Source organism: Sus scrofa, chromosome 8 (assembly GCF_054392235.1).
Source record: "Sus scrofa isolate SSC_HxYL_T2T_F1_AM1 chromosome 8, Sscrofa_HxYL_maternal_Yorkshire_Landrace_v2.0, whole genome shotgun sequence".
Taxonomy (NCBI): domain Eukaryota; kingdom Metazoa; phylum Chordata; class Mammalia; order Artiodactyla; family Suidae; genus Sus; species Sus scrofa.
Genome location: NC_139390.1, coordinates 142,303,099 through 142,321,436, shown reverse-complemented (window position 1 = coordinate 142,321,436; position 18,338 = coordinate 142,303,099). Strand labels below are relative to the sequence as shown.

At 43.3% G+C, this 18,338-nt stretch overlaps 1 protein-coding gene across 5 annotated transcripts in view; it reads left to right on the top strand.

Annotated features, from left to right (window-relative positions):
• VAMP9 (vesicle associated membrane protein 9) overlaps positions 1-18,338 on the top strand; it is a 29,850-nt gene that overhangs the window by 251 nt on the left and 11,261 nt on the right. For all 5 annotated transcript variants that reach the window (XM_084973725.1, XM_084973724.1, XM_084973726.1 and 2 more), the window contains exons 2-5: positions 2,934-3,004; positions 6,501-6,597; positions 7,530-7,631; positions 10,698-10,856. In XM_084973725.1, coding sequence (XP_084829851.1) covers positions 2,934-3,004; positions 6,501-6,597; positions 7,530-7,631; positions 10,698-10,856 — 429 coding nt within the window. The remainder of the gene's footprint in view (positions 1-2,933; positions 3,005-6,500; positions 6,598-7,529; positions 7,632-10,697; positions 10,857-18,338) is intronic.

Here is an 18,338-nt window from a genome sequence, read left to right as displayed (position 1 = left end):
CCAGTGAGACGGGGAATCCCTGCCCCGAGCCGCTCCCGCTCCGAACGGCAGAGCCGCCAGTGCGCCGCCCAGCGGTTGGGGCTGGTGCTGCACGCCACCTGCTTGGCGGTCGCTTCCTGTTTAATTCCAGAGACCCTTCAAGATGTTCTCTCCCCCCAGACATGGCCTGCGATTCAACGCACATTTATTGAATACATGTTAGTCGCACAATCCCGGAGTAAAGGTATGAGGGATGCAACAATGAAGAGAAGGCGGCGCCTGGAGTTGTCACTTCAGGAGCACGTTGTCCATTTATACCCAAAGGCTGCATTCAGATGTCTTACTGTGTAAAAAGCATTTCAGTGCAGGTGGATCATGATTGCTACTCTAGCATTCTGGAAAGAAAGGCTGGCTTGCCAGCCACAGAGGAGGTGGTGGTCGGGTGCTTGGCTTAGAAGCATTACAAGTCAGCTGTAGCCTGGCCCGGGGAAGGGGAATGGGCCCTCTATGCAGAGGGAACAGCATGGTGTGCTTGGGGAACCTCAGGAATTCAGTGTGGCTGGAGCAGAGCACAGTATGTAGGTACTAAAGATGAGGTCAGAAAAGTGGACCAAGAATAATTAATGAAGGGTCTTATATGCAGTTTGTTTTCTTATCCTAGAGAAACCAGGGAGCAATTAAAGATTTACAGTAGAAGAACAGCAAAATCTGATCCATCTTCTGGGAGATTTGGTCTAGTTTCAATAGAGAAGGTGGATTGGAGGGAAGAGAACCAGCTAGAAGGATATCGTTGTTGTTTATCTAGGACCTCAGGGCCTGAGCTCAGGCAATGACCTGCAGCAGGAAAGGGGGACAGGGGCAGATCCTGAAGAGACTTTGTAAAATAACCTTCAGGAGTTAATGACTGGTCGAATATGTGGGATAGGGATCAGAGCCATGCCGAGGCTGAGCCTCAACTTTTTTTTTCTTTTTTTTTAATCTTTTCCCCCCCCAGCTCTATTGAGATATAATTGACATATAACATTGTGTAAGGTGTACAATGTGAAGATTTGTCAAAATTTTTTTCTTAGGCGACATTAAACATGATAGAAACTACATACAGAGGAGCAGGATTGTGAGGGAAGGAGTCAGAGGAAGTGCAGGGGAGGAGGAGGGGAGTACAGTTTGGGACAGGTTAAATTTTGTTGCCAGTTAGAAATAGCCAGTATATGTATATTTATTCCTCCGTCTTACTTCCAAAACAAGTCATAAAAATGGCCAATAGGTAGCCCTCAGAGGGTCAGAGCTAACAGTTAAAGATGCTTGAGGTAGGCAAGACGGCCCGAGAAGAGTCTGGAGAAGAGCAGCAAAAGGCAGAACACTGCTGGGAATAGCAAAGAGAAGTGGGTCCCCATATGAGAGCCATGAGGTTCTGAAGGCCAAGAGAAGAAAATTACAAGAATGTCTAAGCCCCAGGGAAGTTGAAGAAAACCTACAAGGTGTTCATTGGACTCATCCATTAGGTGACACGAGAGGTAGAGGCAGAAGCCAGATTGCGTTAGGCCGAGCGAATGGGAAATGAGGGAGTAGAGAGCGTGCAATTCTTTCCAGAGTTTAGAAAGAGAATGAGATGGGGTGAAAAGAAGAAGAAGCATAGTCCGGGAAAGGGCTTCGTTTTTTAATACAAGAAAACACGTGCATCGCCTGATGGAGGGGAGAAGAGGCTGAAGACTAAAGGCTCAGGGGTGGAGAAAGACCTGAAGGAGCACAAAGGAAGGGAATCCAGGGTGGCAGTCGAGGTGTGCGCCTTGGGTTAGAGGAATCCAGGGTGGGTGGCAGTCGAGATGCGAGTCTTGGATTAGAGGAAGGCGTCTTTCTCTTGGGGAAAGAGGGGGTGTGGGCATAGACCTGGAACCTGGTCTCTGGGGCTCTCCTCTGTGCCCGGCCCTTAGATGCTGTGTTTCTCAGTGTTCTGTCTTCAGCCCTCTTTTAACTTGACACATTCATTCACACCCACGGACCCCGTTACTTTGATGACTGCCCACTCCCCTTCCAAAGTAGTCTCCCTCTACGGTTAGATTGCCTGATAGACGTTCAAGCATGTAGTGTCCAGCACTAACTTAATTCTTTCCCAGCAGATGCCTCCCCATGTGTGTCTAATCCTGCTGCGTAGTTCTGCCGAGGCATGCAAGCTGGAAACGGGGCACCTCCCATCTTTCCCTCTTCTTCACCCTCACATTTGTCCTTTGCCACCAGGCTCTATCAACTCCCATCTCCTGAGTGTGTCTTGAATCCATCTCCTTGTGTCTGAACCACATCTTCTTCAAGGCCCTCGTTACTTCTCACCAGGATGACTGAGAATGCCTCCCAACTGATCTCCCAGACCTCATCCTTGTCCCTCTCAGAGCCTGCCTCCACCCTGCTGCCCAGGAGTGTTCCTAAAAGCAGATATGCCCAAAGCCACTGGCTGGGACCTGATTACTCTCAGAATAAAGTTCACACTCCTGGAGGTCCCATCATGGCGCAGTGGAAACGAAGCCGACTAGTATCCACGAGGACTTGGGTTCAATCCCTAGCCTCGCTCAGTAGGTTAAGGATCCTGCGTTGCTGTGGCTGTGGCATAGGCCAGTGGCTGCAGCTCCAATTCGACCCCTCGCCTGGGAACCTCCATATGCCGAGGATGCAGCCTTAAAAAGACAAAAAAAAAAAAAAAAGGACTAATTAGTACAACTTATATCTATGCATTTATATGTATATACACAAAGTATATTTATGCGATTTTAATATTTTCCTTCAGATTCACATGAATATTTCATAACTTGCCTCTTACCATGCATTGTGAATAACCACCCATTAGTTCTCCTAGTGAACAGTTGTTCCTTAATAAGCTAAACAGGACATTGGCAAATTTAGGAGATGAATTATGAAAGACACTACCATCTTCTCCAAAGTAAATACGGACGATTTGTTTCTAGGAGGCAGCAGCAACAGTGCTTAAACTGGTGCTTCTTAGAGCAGAACCGAAGACCATGATTCAAATGGGAAGGTAAGATATATCCTAATAAAAATACTTTTTAATAATTACCAGCTGATGATTCCAATAATGATGACAGGGGGCAAATATTTATTGCATAGCCTCTTCATTGAATCCTCAGAGAGGAGAACTTCTATATGGAAAAGTATAAAATCGTGACTGCAGGTGACAAACATTAAAATCAAGAGAGTGGTTACCTCTGAAAAGAGAAGGGATGGGAGTTCCCGTCGTGGCACAGTGGTTAACGAATCCGACTAGGAACCATGAGGTTGAAGGTTCGATCCCTGCCCTTGCTCAGTGGGTTGACGATCCGGCGTTGCCGTGAGCTGTGGCGTAGGTCGCAGACACGACTCGGATCCCGCGTTGCTGTGGCTCTGGCGTAGGCTGGCAGCTACAGCTCCGATTCAACCCCTAGCCTGGGAATCTCCATAGGCCGTGGGAGTGGCCCAAGAAATGGCAAAAGACAAAAAAAAAAAAAAAAAAAATGAAAAGAGAAGGGAGAAGAAATTGAGGAACAGTATAAAGGGACATTACTTGTATCTGTCACAGTTTGCCTGGACCGTAGGCGTACAAGGGTTCTTGTTATCTTAATCGCCATACTTTTGGGGTATACCCACAATAAATTTTCACTAATAAAAAAGGACACTTCCCCCTGAAAATAGCTTTAAGATCACTCTGCTTCACTTGGGACATGACACGGTACGGCCTAAACGAGCCTGGGACACATTTGCTGGCAAAAGAAGGGGTGGGGGATGGGAAAGCTTTTATTCATCATTAGGTTTACCATTGTTTTTTAAGAGGTTTGTTTTAACCTTTGTGTTGTAAAATAAAATGCAGACACCACATCAAGCAAATGTATAGTTTTATGAAGTTTTTCAGAGGACCCCCCCAACCAACCGCAACTACCACTTAAGCCAAAAAGTAGAACGCCACCAGCTACCCCCAAACTCCCCACCTTGTATCCCATCCCATCCAGCTTCCTCCCTCCCCTCAAATCAGCCACCACGCCAGCCTCCTCGGCAGCAGCCGCTTAGCCTGTTTCTTCACTGCCTCAGCACCTACGTGTGCACGCTCAGACGCAAGAGCCCAATCCTGTCCGTTTTTGAATCTGGTGCCTTTAAGTCTCTTTAATCCACATATTCCCCCTCCATCCTTCCCTTTCCTAACAGCTTATGGTTAAAGAAGCTAGAGTGTTCCCCACAGTCTGTTTTTCCTGACTGAATACTCAGCATGCAGGTCACCATGTCCCAAGCAGCTGGATCCCTTTGGCAAGACTGTAGGTGTTTTTTCATCGGATGCTACATGATAATCTGCTTCTGTCTCCTTTTAGCACAATAATAGTCACTGATATTCACTGCCTGCGCCCTGGAGATATTAATTTATTGGGGGCTTGCAGAAGGATGACATTCTAGTTTTGGTGTCACTTATTAGCTGGCATGATTTCAAAGAGATACTTTCCTCCTCTACTATTTTCTTACTTATATTGAGCCCTAAATTTTGAATCTTTTGAGGATCTGTCTCTGAACTCCAGACCTGTACATCCATCTGCTCACTCCACATCTCCATTGGATGTCTGTTGGGCGTCTCCAACTTCTGCCCAACACCAAGCCCCTCCTGCAGTCTTCCACGTTACTACCTTTCCAGGCCCAGGATCTTTACAGTCCTTGACTTTGGCCTCTTTTCCTTTCAAATCCAACACGTCAGCAAATCCCGTTGTCTTCACCTTCCAGATATATCCACTGGTATCAGAGGAAGCACACCACCATCAGCTCTTGCTTGGGTAATTTGATAAAAAGTTAGGTTCTTTTTTGTTCGTTTTTTATTTTTAAGGATTGCACTCTCTAAATCTGATTTAATAACATAACTACGTAAAACATTTATATGGCTCCAAAATCAAATCTCCCAAATGAGTTTCCTTCAAGAGTCTAATTCTCATTCCTTCCTCCACACTCTCTCCCCCATGTAGGTAATCTTTCTGAATAAGTTTTAGCTTATCATTTTTTCTTTCTGTAAGAAACATATACGTATGTTCATACTTCCCTTATGGTAGCATCTGAGAATGACAGGTAAATGATAGTACATAATACACATGTTTCTCCACCCTGCATTTGTCAGTTAACTATATCCTAGACATCAGGGATTCAAATTTTTTTTAACTTTTAAGCATGCTTTCTGAATGTTATTCACCAATCACATACTAAGCATAAATTTAAAATCACATCCAGTATCAATATACTTCAAATCACATGTTTAACTTTTGGAGAGATGATAGAACCAGCAACTCTTTTTCTGTAAAGACTCCTCCCAATTTAAAAATAAAAACATTTCCTAGTGGAGATTATGCATGTCAACACCATTGCTAAAAATCTTTGTAGCACATTATATTCATGATATGATATGAAAGATATATATTGAAAGGGCACATATTTTAAATTTTCTGACGCTGGGATTATATTTTCTCCCTGTTTCTGAGAGTCCTTATTCTCATATATATCCACTTTAGCATTTGAGCAGAACTGTCGCCTGTCAGCCATTTGGGTACAGCATGTTCAAAAATGACTAGATTAAAGCCTAGATACCAAGTGACTATTTTGATTTGCTATAGGCCTAAATTTTCTGGACTGTAGGGCAGTGAAGATGCAGGCACTTTTCAAGAGTCTTCTAGCCTCCTACTACGTGGGTCTGAGAAGACACAAAAGGTCTACCAGTTGGAGTGGTCTGTAGTTTCCCCTCTCAAACTCATCCTATTCTCCGGAATATTTGATCTTGGCAGTTTACAAGCCAGCATTTAGTTTTAAATTCTAATAGGTCATAATAAAAAGCCAAGAAGCACCAAAATTAAATACATCTACCTAGAAATATAAGGATAGTAAAAATCGATGAACATAACATGTGTTTTTTGTTTTTTTTGTTTTTTGTCTTTTTGCCATTTCTTGGGCCGCTTCCACGGCATATGGAGGTTCCCAGGCCAGGGGTCCAATCGCAGCTGTAGCCACCAGCCTACGCCACAGCCACAGCAACGCGGGATCCGAGCCGCATCTGCGACCCACACCACAGCTCACGGCAACGGCGGATCCTTAACCCACTGAGCAAGGCCAGGGATCAAACCCGCAACCTCATGGTTCCTAGTCGGATTCGTTAACCACTGCGCCACGCTGGGAACTCCATAGCATGTTCTCTTTGATCAGAATCTAGATTCAGTTTTGGAATGTGAGTGACTTCTACCAAAGGCATGTCATACACATTATATATAATTAGATTATTAAAGTTTTCTCTTTATTGTAATTTATTTTTATTGATGCAATTTCAAATGTGTATTCACATTTAGAGTGTTTTTTAACATAATTTAACTTTTCACATGTATGAAAGATTTTCTAATTCTGATTGTAAAAAATTGTCTACATAATTTTTATATGATTCATGAGAGCTTGAAAACAAAATTAAATCCTCTTCATCAGTACTTAATGTCTTTAATATTATCATGTAAATGAGTATATTCTTTTCAAAGCTTTGTCTACCATACTCTCTCTGTTGATGGAATCACTTACCTATGTGCCTCAGACAATGCCTTGGATACTATAACACCAGCTGCGTTTCTTAAAAATGTGAGTAATTTCTTATACTATTTTAAGAGGTTTTTTTCAGTTACTTAAGTTTTGAGGTCTGTTTTATAGTTTATTAGTAAGAATGTCATTAGCACAAAGCAGCTCCGTCTTCAGTCTAACAGAGTCCTCAGTGACCTTCAGCGCTTTCTCAACGTTATCCCCGTCTCCTGCTTCCACACTGACTCTACAGCAAGATCTCCAAAGACAATCCACCCAGCTCTCTTAGAATCTCTATTTATTTTATTCTTCAAAAACAGACACATTAGGAGTTCCCCCTGTGGCTCAGTAGTAACAAACCCAACTGGGAACCATGAGGTCGCAGGTTCTATACCTGCCCTTGCTCAGTGGGTTAAGGATCTGGCGTTGCCATGAGCTGCGGTGTAGGTCGCAGACACGACTCAGATCCTGCATTGCTGTGGCTGTGGCTGTGGCATAGGCCTGGCAGGTGCAGCTCTGATTCAACCCTTGGCCAGGGGACTTCCATATACCACAGGTGAGGCCCTAAAAAGAAAAAGTAAGTAAATAAATAAATAAAAAATCTAGAATTGTTCTGGCTTCATTGCACGTTTCTGCCAGACTTTTCTTCAAATAAACACTTGCTCTTTAATTCTTCAGTTGAAATTAGCTATATAGTTTAAACATTTCTAGGAGTTCCCGCCGTGGCACAGTGGTTGGCGAATCCGACTAGGAACCATGAGGTTGCGGGTTCCATCCCTGGCCTTGCTCAGTGGGTTAAGGAACCAGCGTTGCCATGAGCTGCAGTGTAGGTCACAGACGCGGCTCGGATCCCTCGTTGCTGTGGCTGTGGTGTAGGCTGCGGCTACAGCTCCGATTGGACCCCTAGCCTGGGAACCTCCATATGCCACAGGAGCGGCCCTAGAAAAGGCAAAATAAATAAATAAATAAATAAATATTTCCATTAATTTTCCCAGGTTAGTGAGAGTCTTCTGAGAAATCCTTTGATGTCACAAGAACATTTTTCTCCTTCAAATGCAGCTGCTGCAGATTTTCAACAAGTATTAGGAAAATACATGGTACGTAAGCTCCAAATGTATTCTTAAACATTATCAGTATTCCATCCGACAGGTCAGTTGGGAGTGATGAGGTAAGAGCCGCTAAGATGAATAAGAACTAGGAACTTCTGTTTCTATATAATAAGGAATGATACCCATAATATATTTGTAAGTAAATAAAGCAAGATAGAGAAAAAAATATATATATATATGGTATACCGCTATTTACTTACCATCCTTATATGCTACCATTTAAGAAAGAGGGAATAAATACAAATATATGTTTGCTTATAGTAAAAAAAAAAAAAAAGAGGGGGTACATGGGGGACAAGGAAAGAATAAACCAAACACATCGCAGTGGTTGCCTCCATAGGCTATTGTCAGACCCTTAGCCTGGGAACCTCCATGTGCCGTGGGAGCAGCCTTAGAAAAAAAAAGGCAAAAAGACAAAAAACAATTAAGAAGCAAAAAAATTTTATAAACTAGCCTGGTGAGCTTTCAATCCGTAGAAAATTTTACAAAAGTTGTTGAATTTTTTTTTATACTATAATTAACAAAAGGCACACGGGAGGGTGGGGGGGATTAGTTTTTAGAGTTTTACACACATACATAAATGTACCAAATGCCATTGAATGGATTATGAACACATTATCTGAAAACTTACATGAGTCTCTTAGATTAAAAAAGATTTTGCAGGAGTTCCCATTGTGGTGCAATGGAAACAAATCCGACTAGTATCCATGAGGATGCAGGTTCGATCCCTGGCCTTGCTCAATGGGTCAGGGAACTGGCATTGCTGTGAGCTATGGTGTAGGTCGAAGACAAGGCTCGGATCTGGCATTGCTGTGGCTGTGGTGCAGGCTGGCAGCTGTAGCTCCAACTCCACCACTAGCCTGGGAACTTCCATATGCCTTGGGTACAGCCCTAAAAAAAAGCAAAAAGAAAGAAAGATTAAACATTGTTAGGAGGAAAGGAAAATGAAAATCGAACATTCACTATTCATCTTAACTTGATCATATCTTAATAAAGCTTTAACACACAAGCCGTAGAGGCATCCAATAAACATAGCAACGCCAGATCCTTAACCCACTGAGCAAGGCCAGGGATCAAACCTGCAACCTCATGGTTTCTAGCTGGATTCATTTCCGCTGCGCCACAATGGGAACTCCCATATTACTTTTTAATTTAAAAAGTAATGCTCATTAATAAAGTGAGATAAACAAATTATATAAAACATGCATATCTCCTGTAATCTCCATCAAACACCGCTGAGGTGAGCACAATCAACAGTTTGGTGCATAACTGTCCAGAATTATATATATATACACACACACACACAATGTGTATATGTATGTGTGTGTGTGTGTGTATCTGTGTGTGTATATATATATATAATTTTAGGATTATTAATACAATGGGTAAAGGCTCAATATCTGGAGCTTCTCGAGTCTGAACTTCTCTCAGCCTGCGTTTTCTTATTTAGAAAATAAAAGTTAGTAAGAGTACTACTTTATATAGTGGTTTGGTAATTAAATGAACTAATTTAAATGTGTGAAGTGCTTAAAACAGTACCTGGCACGTTCTAAGTGCTTAGTAAGTTATTATTTAATATAGTTCTGCAGCTTACTGTTGAAATATAACACTGTACCTTAGAGTGGAAGACAAAAAAGGAGCAAAGAACAAGAGCAGTGAGAAGACAGTTAACAAATATGGACGATACTCATCCAGTTATTCAATAATTACTTGAAAAGTTAACTGTAATTAAAAGACAGAGATTGTCAAACTGAATCCAAAAACTGTCACAAGAATGAGAAGACAAGACACAGCTGGAAGAAAATATTTGCAAAAGACACATTTAATAGAGGACTGTAATCTAAAATGTACGATGGGAGCTCCCGTTGTGGCCCGTTGGGATACAAACCCGACTAGTATCCATGAGGATCCAGGTCCAATCCCTGGCCTTGCTCAGTGGGTTAAGAATCCCACATTGCTGTGGCTGTGGCTGAGGCTGGCAGCTGCAGCTCCAATTCAACCCCTAGCCTGGGAACTTCATATGCTGCAGGTGCGGCCCTAAAAATAAATAAATAAATAAACAAATAAACAAATAAATAAATAAAATATACAAAAAAAGTCTTAAAACTCAACATTAAAAAAAAAAAAAAAAAACCTGATGAGAAAATGGGCCAGGGAGTTTCTGTCATGGCACAGCGGAAATGAACACGACTAGTACCCACAGGATGCACATTTGATCCCTGGCCTCACTCAATGGGTTAAGGATCCGGCGTTGCCCTGAGCTGTGGTGTAGGTCGAAGACGTGGCTCTGATCCCACGTTGCTGTGGCTGTGGTGTAGGCCGGCGGCTGCTGCTCTGATTGTACCCCTAGCCTGGGAACCTCCACAGGCGCAGCTCTAAAAAGAAAAAAAAAAAAAAAAAAGAAGAAGCCAATCTGAAACATTGCATGCTAAATAATTCTAACTATATGTTACTCTGGCAAAACTATGGAGGCAATAAAAAGACCAGTTGTTGCCGGGGCTTGAGGAGAAGGGAGCATGAAACTGCTCTGCGTAATACTGTAAAGACACGTCCGTGTCATCTGACATTGGTCCAAGTCCATTGAGCGGACGATATTTACAGCAAGGCCTAATGTAAACCATGGACTTTGGGTGATCATGACGCATCAGTGTAGGTCCCCTGGGACACACGGACCACTCAGGTGCAGGATGGTGACAGGGAGGCAGCCTGCTGCACATGTGGGACATCGGAAGCATGCAGGAACTCTGTACTTTCCATTCCATTTTACTGTGAACCTAAAACTGCTCTTTTAAAAGGTCTACACAAATAAATAGCAAACAATTTAAATTGCTAAAAAATATTTCCAATGGATTGAATAAGTATATTGATATATTCCCTCTCCCACCACTCCCCATTTTTCCTACAAGATTAGGGTGGGACAGTTTGGGGCTTGGTTGACTCCTTATGCTGAAATACAGATGAGATGTGTTTTCAACACCTTTGTTCTGATTTGTACAATATAATAGATTTCATTTATAGAACATAAAATGTATATTATGTTTCACTTCTATGTAGATGAAATACAATAAAAGTCAAGATGACAGCTCGATATCCACGCTGAGAAGTCAAGTAACTGATGTTAAAAATGTCATGACTCAAAATATCGATAAAATTTTGGAAAGCGAAGAAAGACTGAATATCTTCACTGCTAGAACAGACAATCTGCAAATAACTGTGAGTGTCACACAGCCGCCTGAACCCCAAACAGTGCTCTGAGCCACGGGATCATTGCCTTGAGACAAATTGCCAAAAGCAAAAACATACCAGGGATACTCAGTGAGATAAACCTCTCTCACCAAAATATGGCTTTATCAAAAATTACTGGAATGCAACTAAAATATTAAAAAGAATAATTATAAGACAATCCAAATTGTGAAGCCCATTCGAGCAGGAGGTGGTTATTTGTGTAAAAGAAGGATTTCTTGCATTAAGAAAATCATAGTCAACCAATAAATTGCAAGGGATGAGAAGGAGGGAAACCCCGGGAGAAAGGAGCTGGAAGGTGTGTCAGTGGCAACGTGTGGTCCTCATGTGGATTTTGACTCAAACAAACTCTAAAAATGAAAACGTACAACTTCATGAGACAATTATTGAACTCTGGCTATACGAATGCAATCACATAACAGCTGACACTTGCTTCAGAATAGTTCAGAAGTGGGGGAGTAGAAGGGCATAAATTTTTTTTTTGGTTTTGTTTTGCTTTTTAGGGCTGCACCTGCGGCATATGGAAGTTCCCAGGCTAGGAGTCTAATGAGAGCTACAGCTGCCAGCCAGCCTCTGCCACAGCTCCAGCAACTTGGGATCTAAGCTGCGTCTGCGACCTACACCACAGCTCATAGCAACACGGGGTTCCCGACCCACTTAGCGAGGCCAGGGATTGAAGCTGCATCCTCATGGATACTAGTCAGATTCGTTTCCGCTGTGTCACAATGGGAACTCCAAGAATGGGATATAAACAAAATTGCCCGTAAATTGGCAATGCTTAAATCTGGATGTTCAGCATATTAGGGGTTCATTATACCGTCCTGTCACCTTTGGATTGTCCGAAATTCTCTGTTAGAAAACAGTTTAAAAACAATCACCAAGGGTGTAGTTCCCTTTGAGTATTTGATTTGATTTGATTATTTTACTGGCCATGCTCATGGCATGCAGAAATTCTGGAGCCAGAGATCTAGCCCACACCGCAGCAGTAACCTGAGCCACAGCAGTGACAAAACAGACCCTTAATCCACTAAGCCACCAGAAAACTCCCCTTTCATATTTTATTTTTAGAGGTCTTTTCTAGAGAAACACAGCTGCCATGTAAAGCAAAGTATACACATACTTTTTACTCACCAAGTTCTATTGATTCAACCCCCACAATCTTTTTTATTCTAAGCCTCATTTTTACACCTTTCAAAACACTGTACCAAGGTGTGGTTTACGTGCTGTATGCGCCCACTTTAAGTGTGGCGTTTGATGAGTTGGTGGATGTGTACAATTGTGTGGCCACAATGAAGCTCAGACTAGCTCTCCCATCCTGGGGTCCTCCTCTTGCCTGCCTTGGCAGCTGCCGCTCCTGCCACCCTGGAACCCGGCCAACCACTAACCTGCTATCACGATGCTGTTGTCTTTTCTGGAACGTCATACAGACAGAAAATATAACACGTACTTTTTGTGTTTTATTTCTCAAGAGAGTTTTTGATATTCATGTTGTTGTGTGCTACTATTTTACTCCTTATCCTTGCTAGCTAAAGAGTATTCCACAGAATGGCTAAATGTCTTGTGTTTTTTGTTTTTGTTTTTTTTTCTTTTTAGGGCCGCACCCGCAGCATATGGAAGTTCCCAGGCTAGGGGTCAAACTGGAGCTGAAACTGCCTTCCTACACCACAGCCAAAGCAACATGGGATTCGAGCCACGTCTGTGACCTACACCACAGCTCACGGCAGTGCTGGATCCCCGACCCACTGAGCGAGGCCAGGGATCAAACCTGCATCCTCACGGACACTAGTCGGATTCGTTTCCACTGCGCCACAACAGGAACTCCCGGCTAAATCTCTTTGAAACCCACCTTCTGCCCATCACGGTGTCCCTCCCTGTCTCACTCCAAGATCAGTTATCTCTTGTCTGACTACAGTGATTCCCAGATTTAATCGTTCTTCCTACTTTCCGGTCTACTCCACTCGCATCATCCTCCACACTGACACTAGAGTATTACTTAAATGCAGCTACGAGCATTCTCTAGCACCTTCTTAAAACCCTCCGGTGAAGCACCTTCGTCCACACAGGGCAGAGCCCACCCTCCTTAACTTAACGAACTTTCTTCTGACTGTGCTGCCAATCCCGTTACCAGAGGTCATAGTCGTGTAGTTTACACATCTCAAAACATCAGATTCCTGTAGTTCCTCCAAAATACATGCCGCATTTTTTTCCATACCTTTCCACGTGCCGTTTCCTCTGTTTCCTTGCCCTGGAAAAACTTCTACTCATCCATCAAAACCCAAGTCAAGAAGTATCTCCTCATCTATTGCCCAGACCGAGTCTATGCCTCTCTCATCCCTGCCCCTTTTACTTACTGATCAGTTCAACAAACATCTCTTGAAGACCTACTGTCTACCAGGCTCTACGCTAGCCACCAAGAATAATCAGCTACAACCCCAATAAACAGGCACACAGTGTTAGTTAAATTAAATACCACCTAACCTAAAGCAATCCTCTACACTATTTTTATAGCAGGAAAGAGATGAGGTCCCATCGGTTATGTAATCTACAAAGAAGTAACAAAGGAAATCATTGTCCAGGATTGCCGCTGTCCTTTGTGAGGGTCTAACACGAGAATTCACACAAAACTGTCCAAGCCACTTAGATCCATTCATTGTTAATTTATAAGCATTCTTCGGGGGCTTTATGCACAGGATATTATGCTTGTCATCTGCAGGGATAAAAGAACGCGATAAGATATCTGCCACCGCTTTATCCACTGCAGGAGAGATTTGTACAAACCTAACTGCAACACAGAGTGCGTGTTAGTGTCTTAACAGACGGATAAAGCATAAGGGCCTGACAGTGGGGACCTGATACATCTACGTTCTTACAATGTGATTTGGAATTACAGCCATAAAATTCCATAATCAAGACTACCTCGGTTTGACTTTCACTTCAGGTACTGAGAAAGTTTTGAAAATAATATACCTAATACCCTTGCAATCATCAGCCAGCTTTTCTCGCCTTAGTATTTTGCCGCATTTGATTCGGGTCTTGTTTTTTAAAGAAATAACATCACGCACACTTGAAGTCCCCCGTGTACCTTCCAAGCCCATCTCACTCCCTCGCCCTAAGAACCACTGTTGTGAATTTGCTATGAATCACCTGTGTGCGTATTTTGATTCCTCCGCTATATATGTTTAGCTATCGATGTATAATATTGGTTTGCACTTTTAAAACTTTGTATTTATGACATTATAATGAACATATCCTTCTTCAACCTGAGTTTGTAGTTCAACATTATATTTGCGAAATGTCTTCGTTTTGATACAACGAGCTCTCATTTATCCATTTAGCTTCCTACAGCGTATCGTTACTGTTCCAAGAAACAGCGTGTACTTATCCGTCCCCCTTTTAATGAACATTAGTGTAGATTCCAGTTTCTTCCTTCTTAGGAACCATACCACACTGGTACCTGTCTTTTGGTGGACATTTGCAAAACATGTTTCTCAGGCCACGGTCTGCAGAGTTTTCTGATCATGCATACTTGCCTTTTCAATCGTCTCCTACTGTCTCGGCCCCCAAACCGTGAGCTCATCCAGGCCTCCAATGTTCCACAGGTCTGCAGTCTGTCTATTCCTTCCCGTTTCTTCTTGCCAACCAGCCAGTTTTTGCTCTGCTAACTGTACCAGTAACAAGAGCTCACACCCCTACCCTTTTATTTTCCAACGCTTTCTTCTACAGTGACGGGCCCAGTCGTGCTTTGTCTGCCGTCCAGATTGTCACGGGGGACGGGTTTAGCAATTATCTTTCCCCGCAGAGCATCGGTCTTTATCTTTCACGCCCCTAACATCAGCTGCTTCTCTGCCTACCACCTGATGGTTGAGCCCATGTCACAGGTTTCAGTTTCCGAACAACATCCTGTCCTACTACCAGTTTCAATACTGAAGAAACACGAGCCACCTACACCAAAGTTGAGCCCAGTTTCAGTGTTTTAACACAACACCGGTCTGTTTCTTGGTTGCCCCACCGTCTACGGCAGGTTTTTGCACAGACAGACCTCCACTTAGCTCTCCGTTTTGTGACCCTGTCATCGCCTCGGCCCCCGAGTCTTTCCGTTTCGGTTGGCAGCTGCTTACACAGGGAGGGAAAGACGCATTTGCTTTTGCCGCTTCAGCCCCCAGGTGCCACCTAGCATTTCTACTCAACCTATTTTAAGAAATTAGTCTTGTAGCAAGGAGGAGAGAGGGGGCACGGCAAGAGGGGGCAAGAAGCCAGGGAAAAGGGGCCCCTGATGGGAAAGCCTCTGGCCAGCAACAAGTCTCCATGACGGCAGGGGGAGCCCAGAGTCTTCAGTGGACAGCTGTCTTCATCACATCTGCACGCTTCTCACCAAAGGAAATTCTAAAGGAATAGGAGGCGGTGAAGGTGTAGCGACACTACATGCGTGCGGACGGCAATAGAGGTGGCGAGAGCAGTGGCTGGATTCTGGCCCGATTTGGAAGGTGGGACGAATGAGAGCTGCTGACAGATCGGATGGGGCTGAGAGAGAGGCAGGGAGGTTCCAAAGCTTTGAGCCTAGTTTACAAGGAGGATGGAAATTCAGTAGTTTCGCTGCTTTCCTCTCGTGAGCCCGTCTTAGCCCAAGGTCCCTGGAAGCACTTAAATCTGAAACTCTGCCTGACAGAGGCCAACACTGCCACCTTCCTCAATCCAGGGGAGCTGCGCCATCCCTGCAGTTTCTCTCTGCTTTCCTAGGTTCCCGCACTAGGCCTTCCTCTTTCTTACTCTCTTCCAAGCTCAGTTGTGCATTTAAAAGGTTGCTTCCTGGAGTTCCCATTATGGCTCAGTGGTAACAAACCCAGCCAGATCCATGAGGTTGTGGGTTCGATCCCTGGCCTCACTCAGTGGGTTAAGGATTGGGTGTTGCCAGGAGCTGTGGTGTAGGTCGCAGACAAGGCTCAGATCCCAAGTTGCTGTGGCTGTGGTGTAGGTGGCTGCAGCTCCAACTTAATCACCAGCCTGGGAACCTCCAGGCTAAAAAGAAAAAATAAATAAATAAGTATTAATAATAAGTTTGCTTCTTATATCTTATCTAGCATTTCTGAATAGTAATAGTGGCAGAGTTATAGGGTTACATAATCCACTGCATCACTGGGTCTATAACTTTTTTATTAGATTATGTCTTTCTTATGGGAAAAGAGGCATCTAAATCTAAAACATCTAAGGCATCTAAATTTTAGAAAGTTACAGAATAAGTACTTTACTGCATTTTCTTCCAAACAAATCTCACTTGCTTGTATAAATTATATTTTATGATTACATAGAGAAAAATTACCTCCTCTTTGAACCCAGTTGAGTAGGAACAGTTCAAGAAAAGATGAAATTTGAAGTATTTTACAACTTTTCTCCGGTTATTTTCACACAGCACATAATCGTTCTCACTAAACCCTCTGTTTTTGTCTATAACTAAAATAATTTTCTCTCTTCCGGTCTTTTTGTAAAAGGCTCCACTGAATGTTAAAAAGCAGATTTTTTTTTTTTTTTACAAAGAGTAGGCCAGTAAGCTACCTGCCAGTCTGCGTAGAGATAAGCATGGGTCATGGATCTTAACTCGGCAGATTAAACATATATATTTATTTTAGTATCCTCTCAAAATTCTAATAAAATGATAGGTAAAACAATAATTAGAGATTTTAATGTATAAATCACTAGGATTTTTTAAAAAAAAAGACAACAGGTAAGAAATTTCAACAATTTTGGAAGTTAGAAAAATGGGTTGTGAGTACTTAACAGCCTCCATAGAGCAGTAAAACCTGAAAACATAAGCTTGTAGCAGAAGACATTCAGATGCAAGCTGACCAGGCCACAGAAGCTTGGAAAGGATCTGAAACAGAGCACGTGGTGCTTCTAAAAGCAGTTCAGATCTGAAAGAAGAGACTGGGTGTAAAGTCTTTAAAAAGAACAGGTAACCTGTAGAACCCCTTCCCCACTTTTTACAGCCACACTGCGTCCTCTCCTCAGCCCTGACAAAGGATAATACATTGTATTATCTAAAGACAATAGACCTGAGAGATTCTAAACTCAGACACCAGGCACCGTTGTGGCTCAGTGGGTTACGAACCCGACTAGTAGCCATGAGGATGTGGGTTTGATCCCTGGCCTTGCTCAAGTGGGTTAAGGATCCGGCGTTGCCGTGAGCTGTGGTGTAGGTCACAGATGCGGCTCGGATCCTGCGTTGCTGTGGCTGTGGTGTAGGCCAGCAGCTGTAGCTCTGATTCAAGCCCTAGCCCGGGAATTTCCATATGCCGCAGGTGCAGTCTTAAAAAGCAACAAAAGCAAAAAAAAGTAGATGGACCAAGTGAAAATCTGCATCCTGCGTAAGGAGCCGACCCAGGGTCAGCCTCACCCAGGCAGGGATTAGATTCCTCTCTAAGAAAACCGACCAGGTCAAGGAAACGAGACTGCAGATGACGTGCAGATCGTGGGCATCCCCCAGTGAAATGGCCAGCGTCACACCGGACTGCCCTACAGTGAAGCCCACCCAGTGACAGCCCTCACCCACGCATACTGGGTTTCCGGTCATCCTTTTAATAAACAACACAGATCGTGAGGAGTTCCCACTGCGGCACAGTGGGTTAGTGGTCAGCTCGTCTCTGCGGAGGCGCCAGTTTGATACCCACCCCAGTGCAGTGAGTTAAGCACCCAGTGTGGCTGCAGCTGTGGCATAGGCCACAGCTCTGGGTTGGATTCAAACCCAGACCCAGGAACGTCCATGCTGATGTAGAAGAAAACAAAAGAACCAAAAAAAATCCCACAGATCATGAGCTATTTGAGGAAAATCTCTATAATAAAAAATATCAAGATAAACTGGAAAAAAAGTAGACAAAACAAAGAAGCAAAAGAAGGCTTCATTAAAAAAAAAAAAAAAACCCTCTCTAATGTCTTGGGAGATATAATAGAAGATAATACCGCCCTGAGAGAAGAATGGAAACTATACAAAAGCTGTTCACAGAACAAAAAGACCTTCGGAAATTAAAATAGCAGAGTTTCCGTCATGGCAAAGCAGAAATGAATCCAACTAGTGTCCTTGAGGCTGCAGGTTCAATCCCTGGCCTCACTCAGTGGGTCGGGGATCCGTTATTGCCGTGAGCTGTGGTGTAGGCCACAGACAAGGCATGGATCCCATGTTGCTGTGGCTGTGGTGTAGGCCAGAAGCTGCAGCTCTGATTAGACCCCTAGCATGGGAACCTCCATATGCCACAGGTGTGGCCCTATAAAGCAAAATATAAAATAAATAAAATAAGGGTACACTCCCATTTTTTAAAAAAAATTAAAATAGTAAAAAATTTTTAACTAAGTAGAATCATTGTGGGAGTTCTCTGCTGGCCTAGCAGGTTAAAGATCCAGTGTTGTCACTACTGTGACAAAGTTTGATCCCTGGCCTGGGAACTTCTACATGCTGTGATGTGG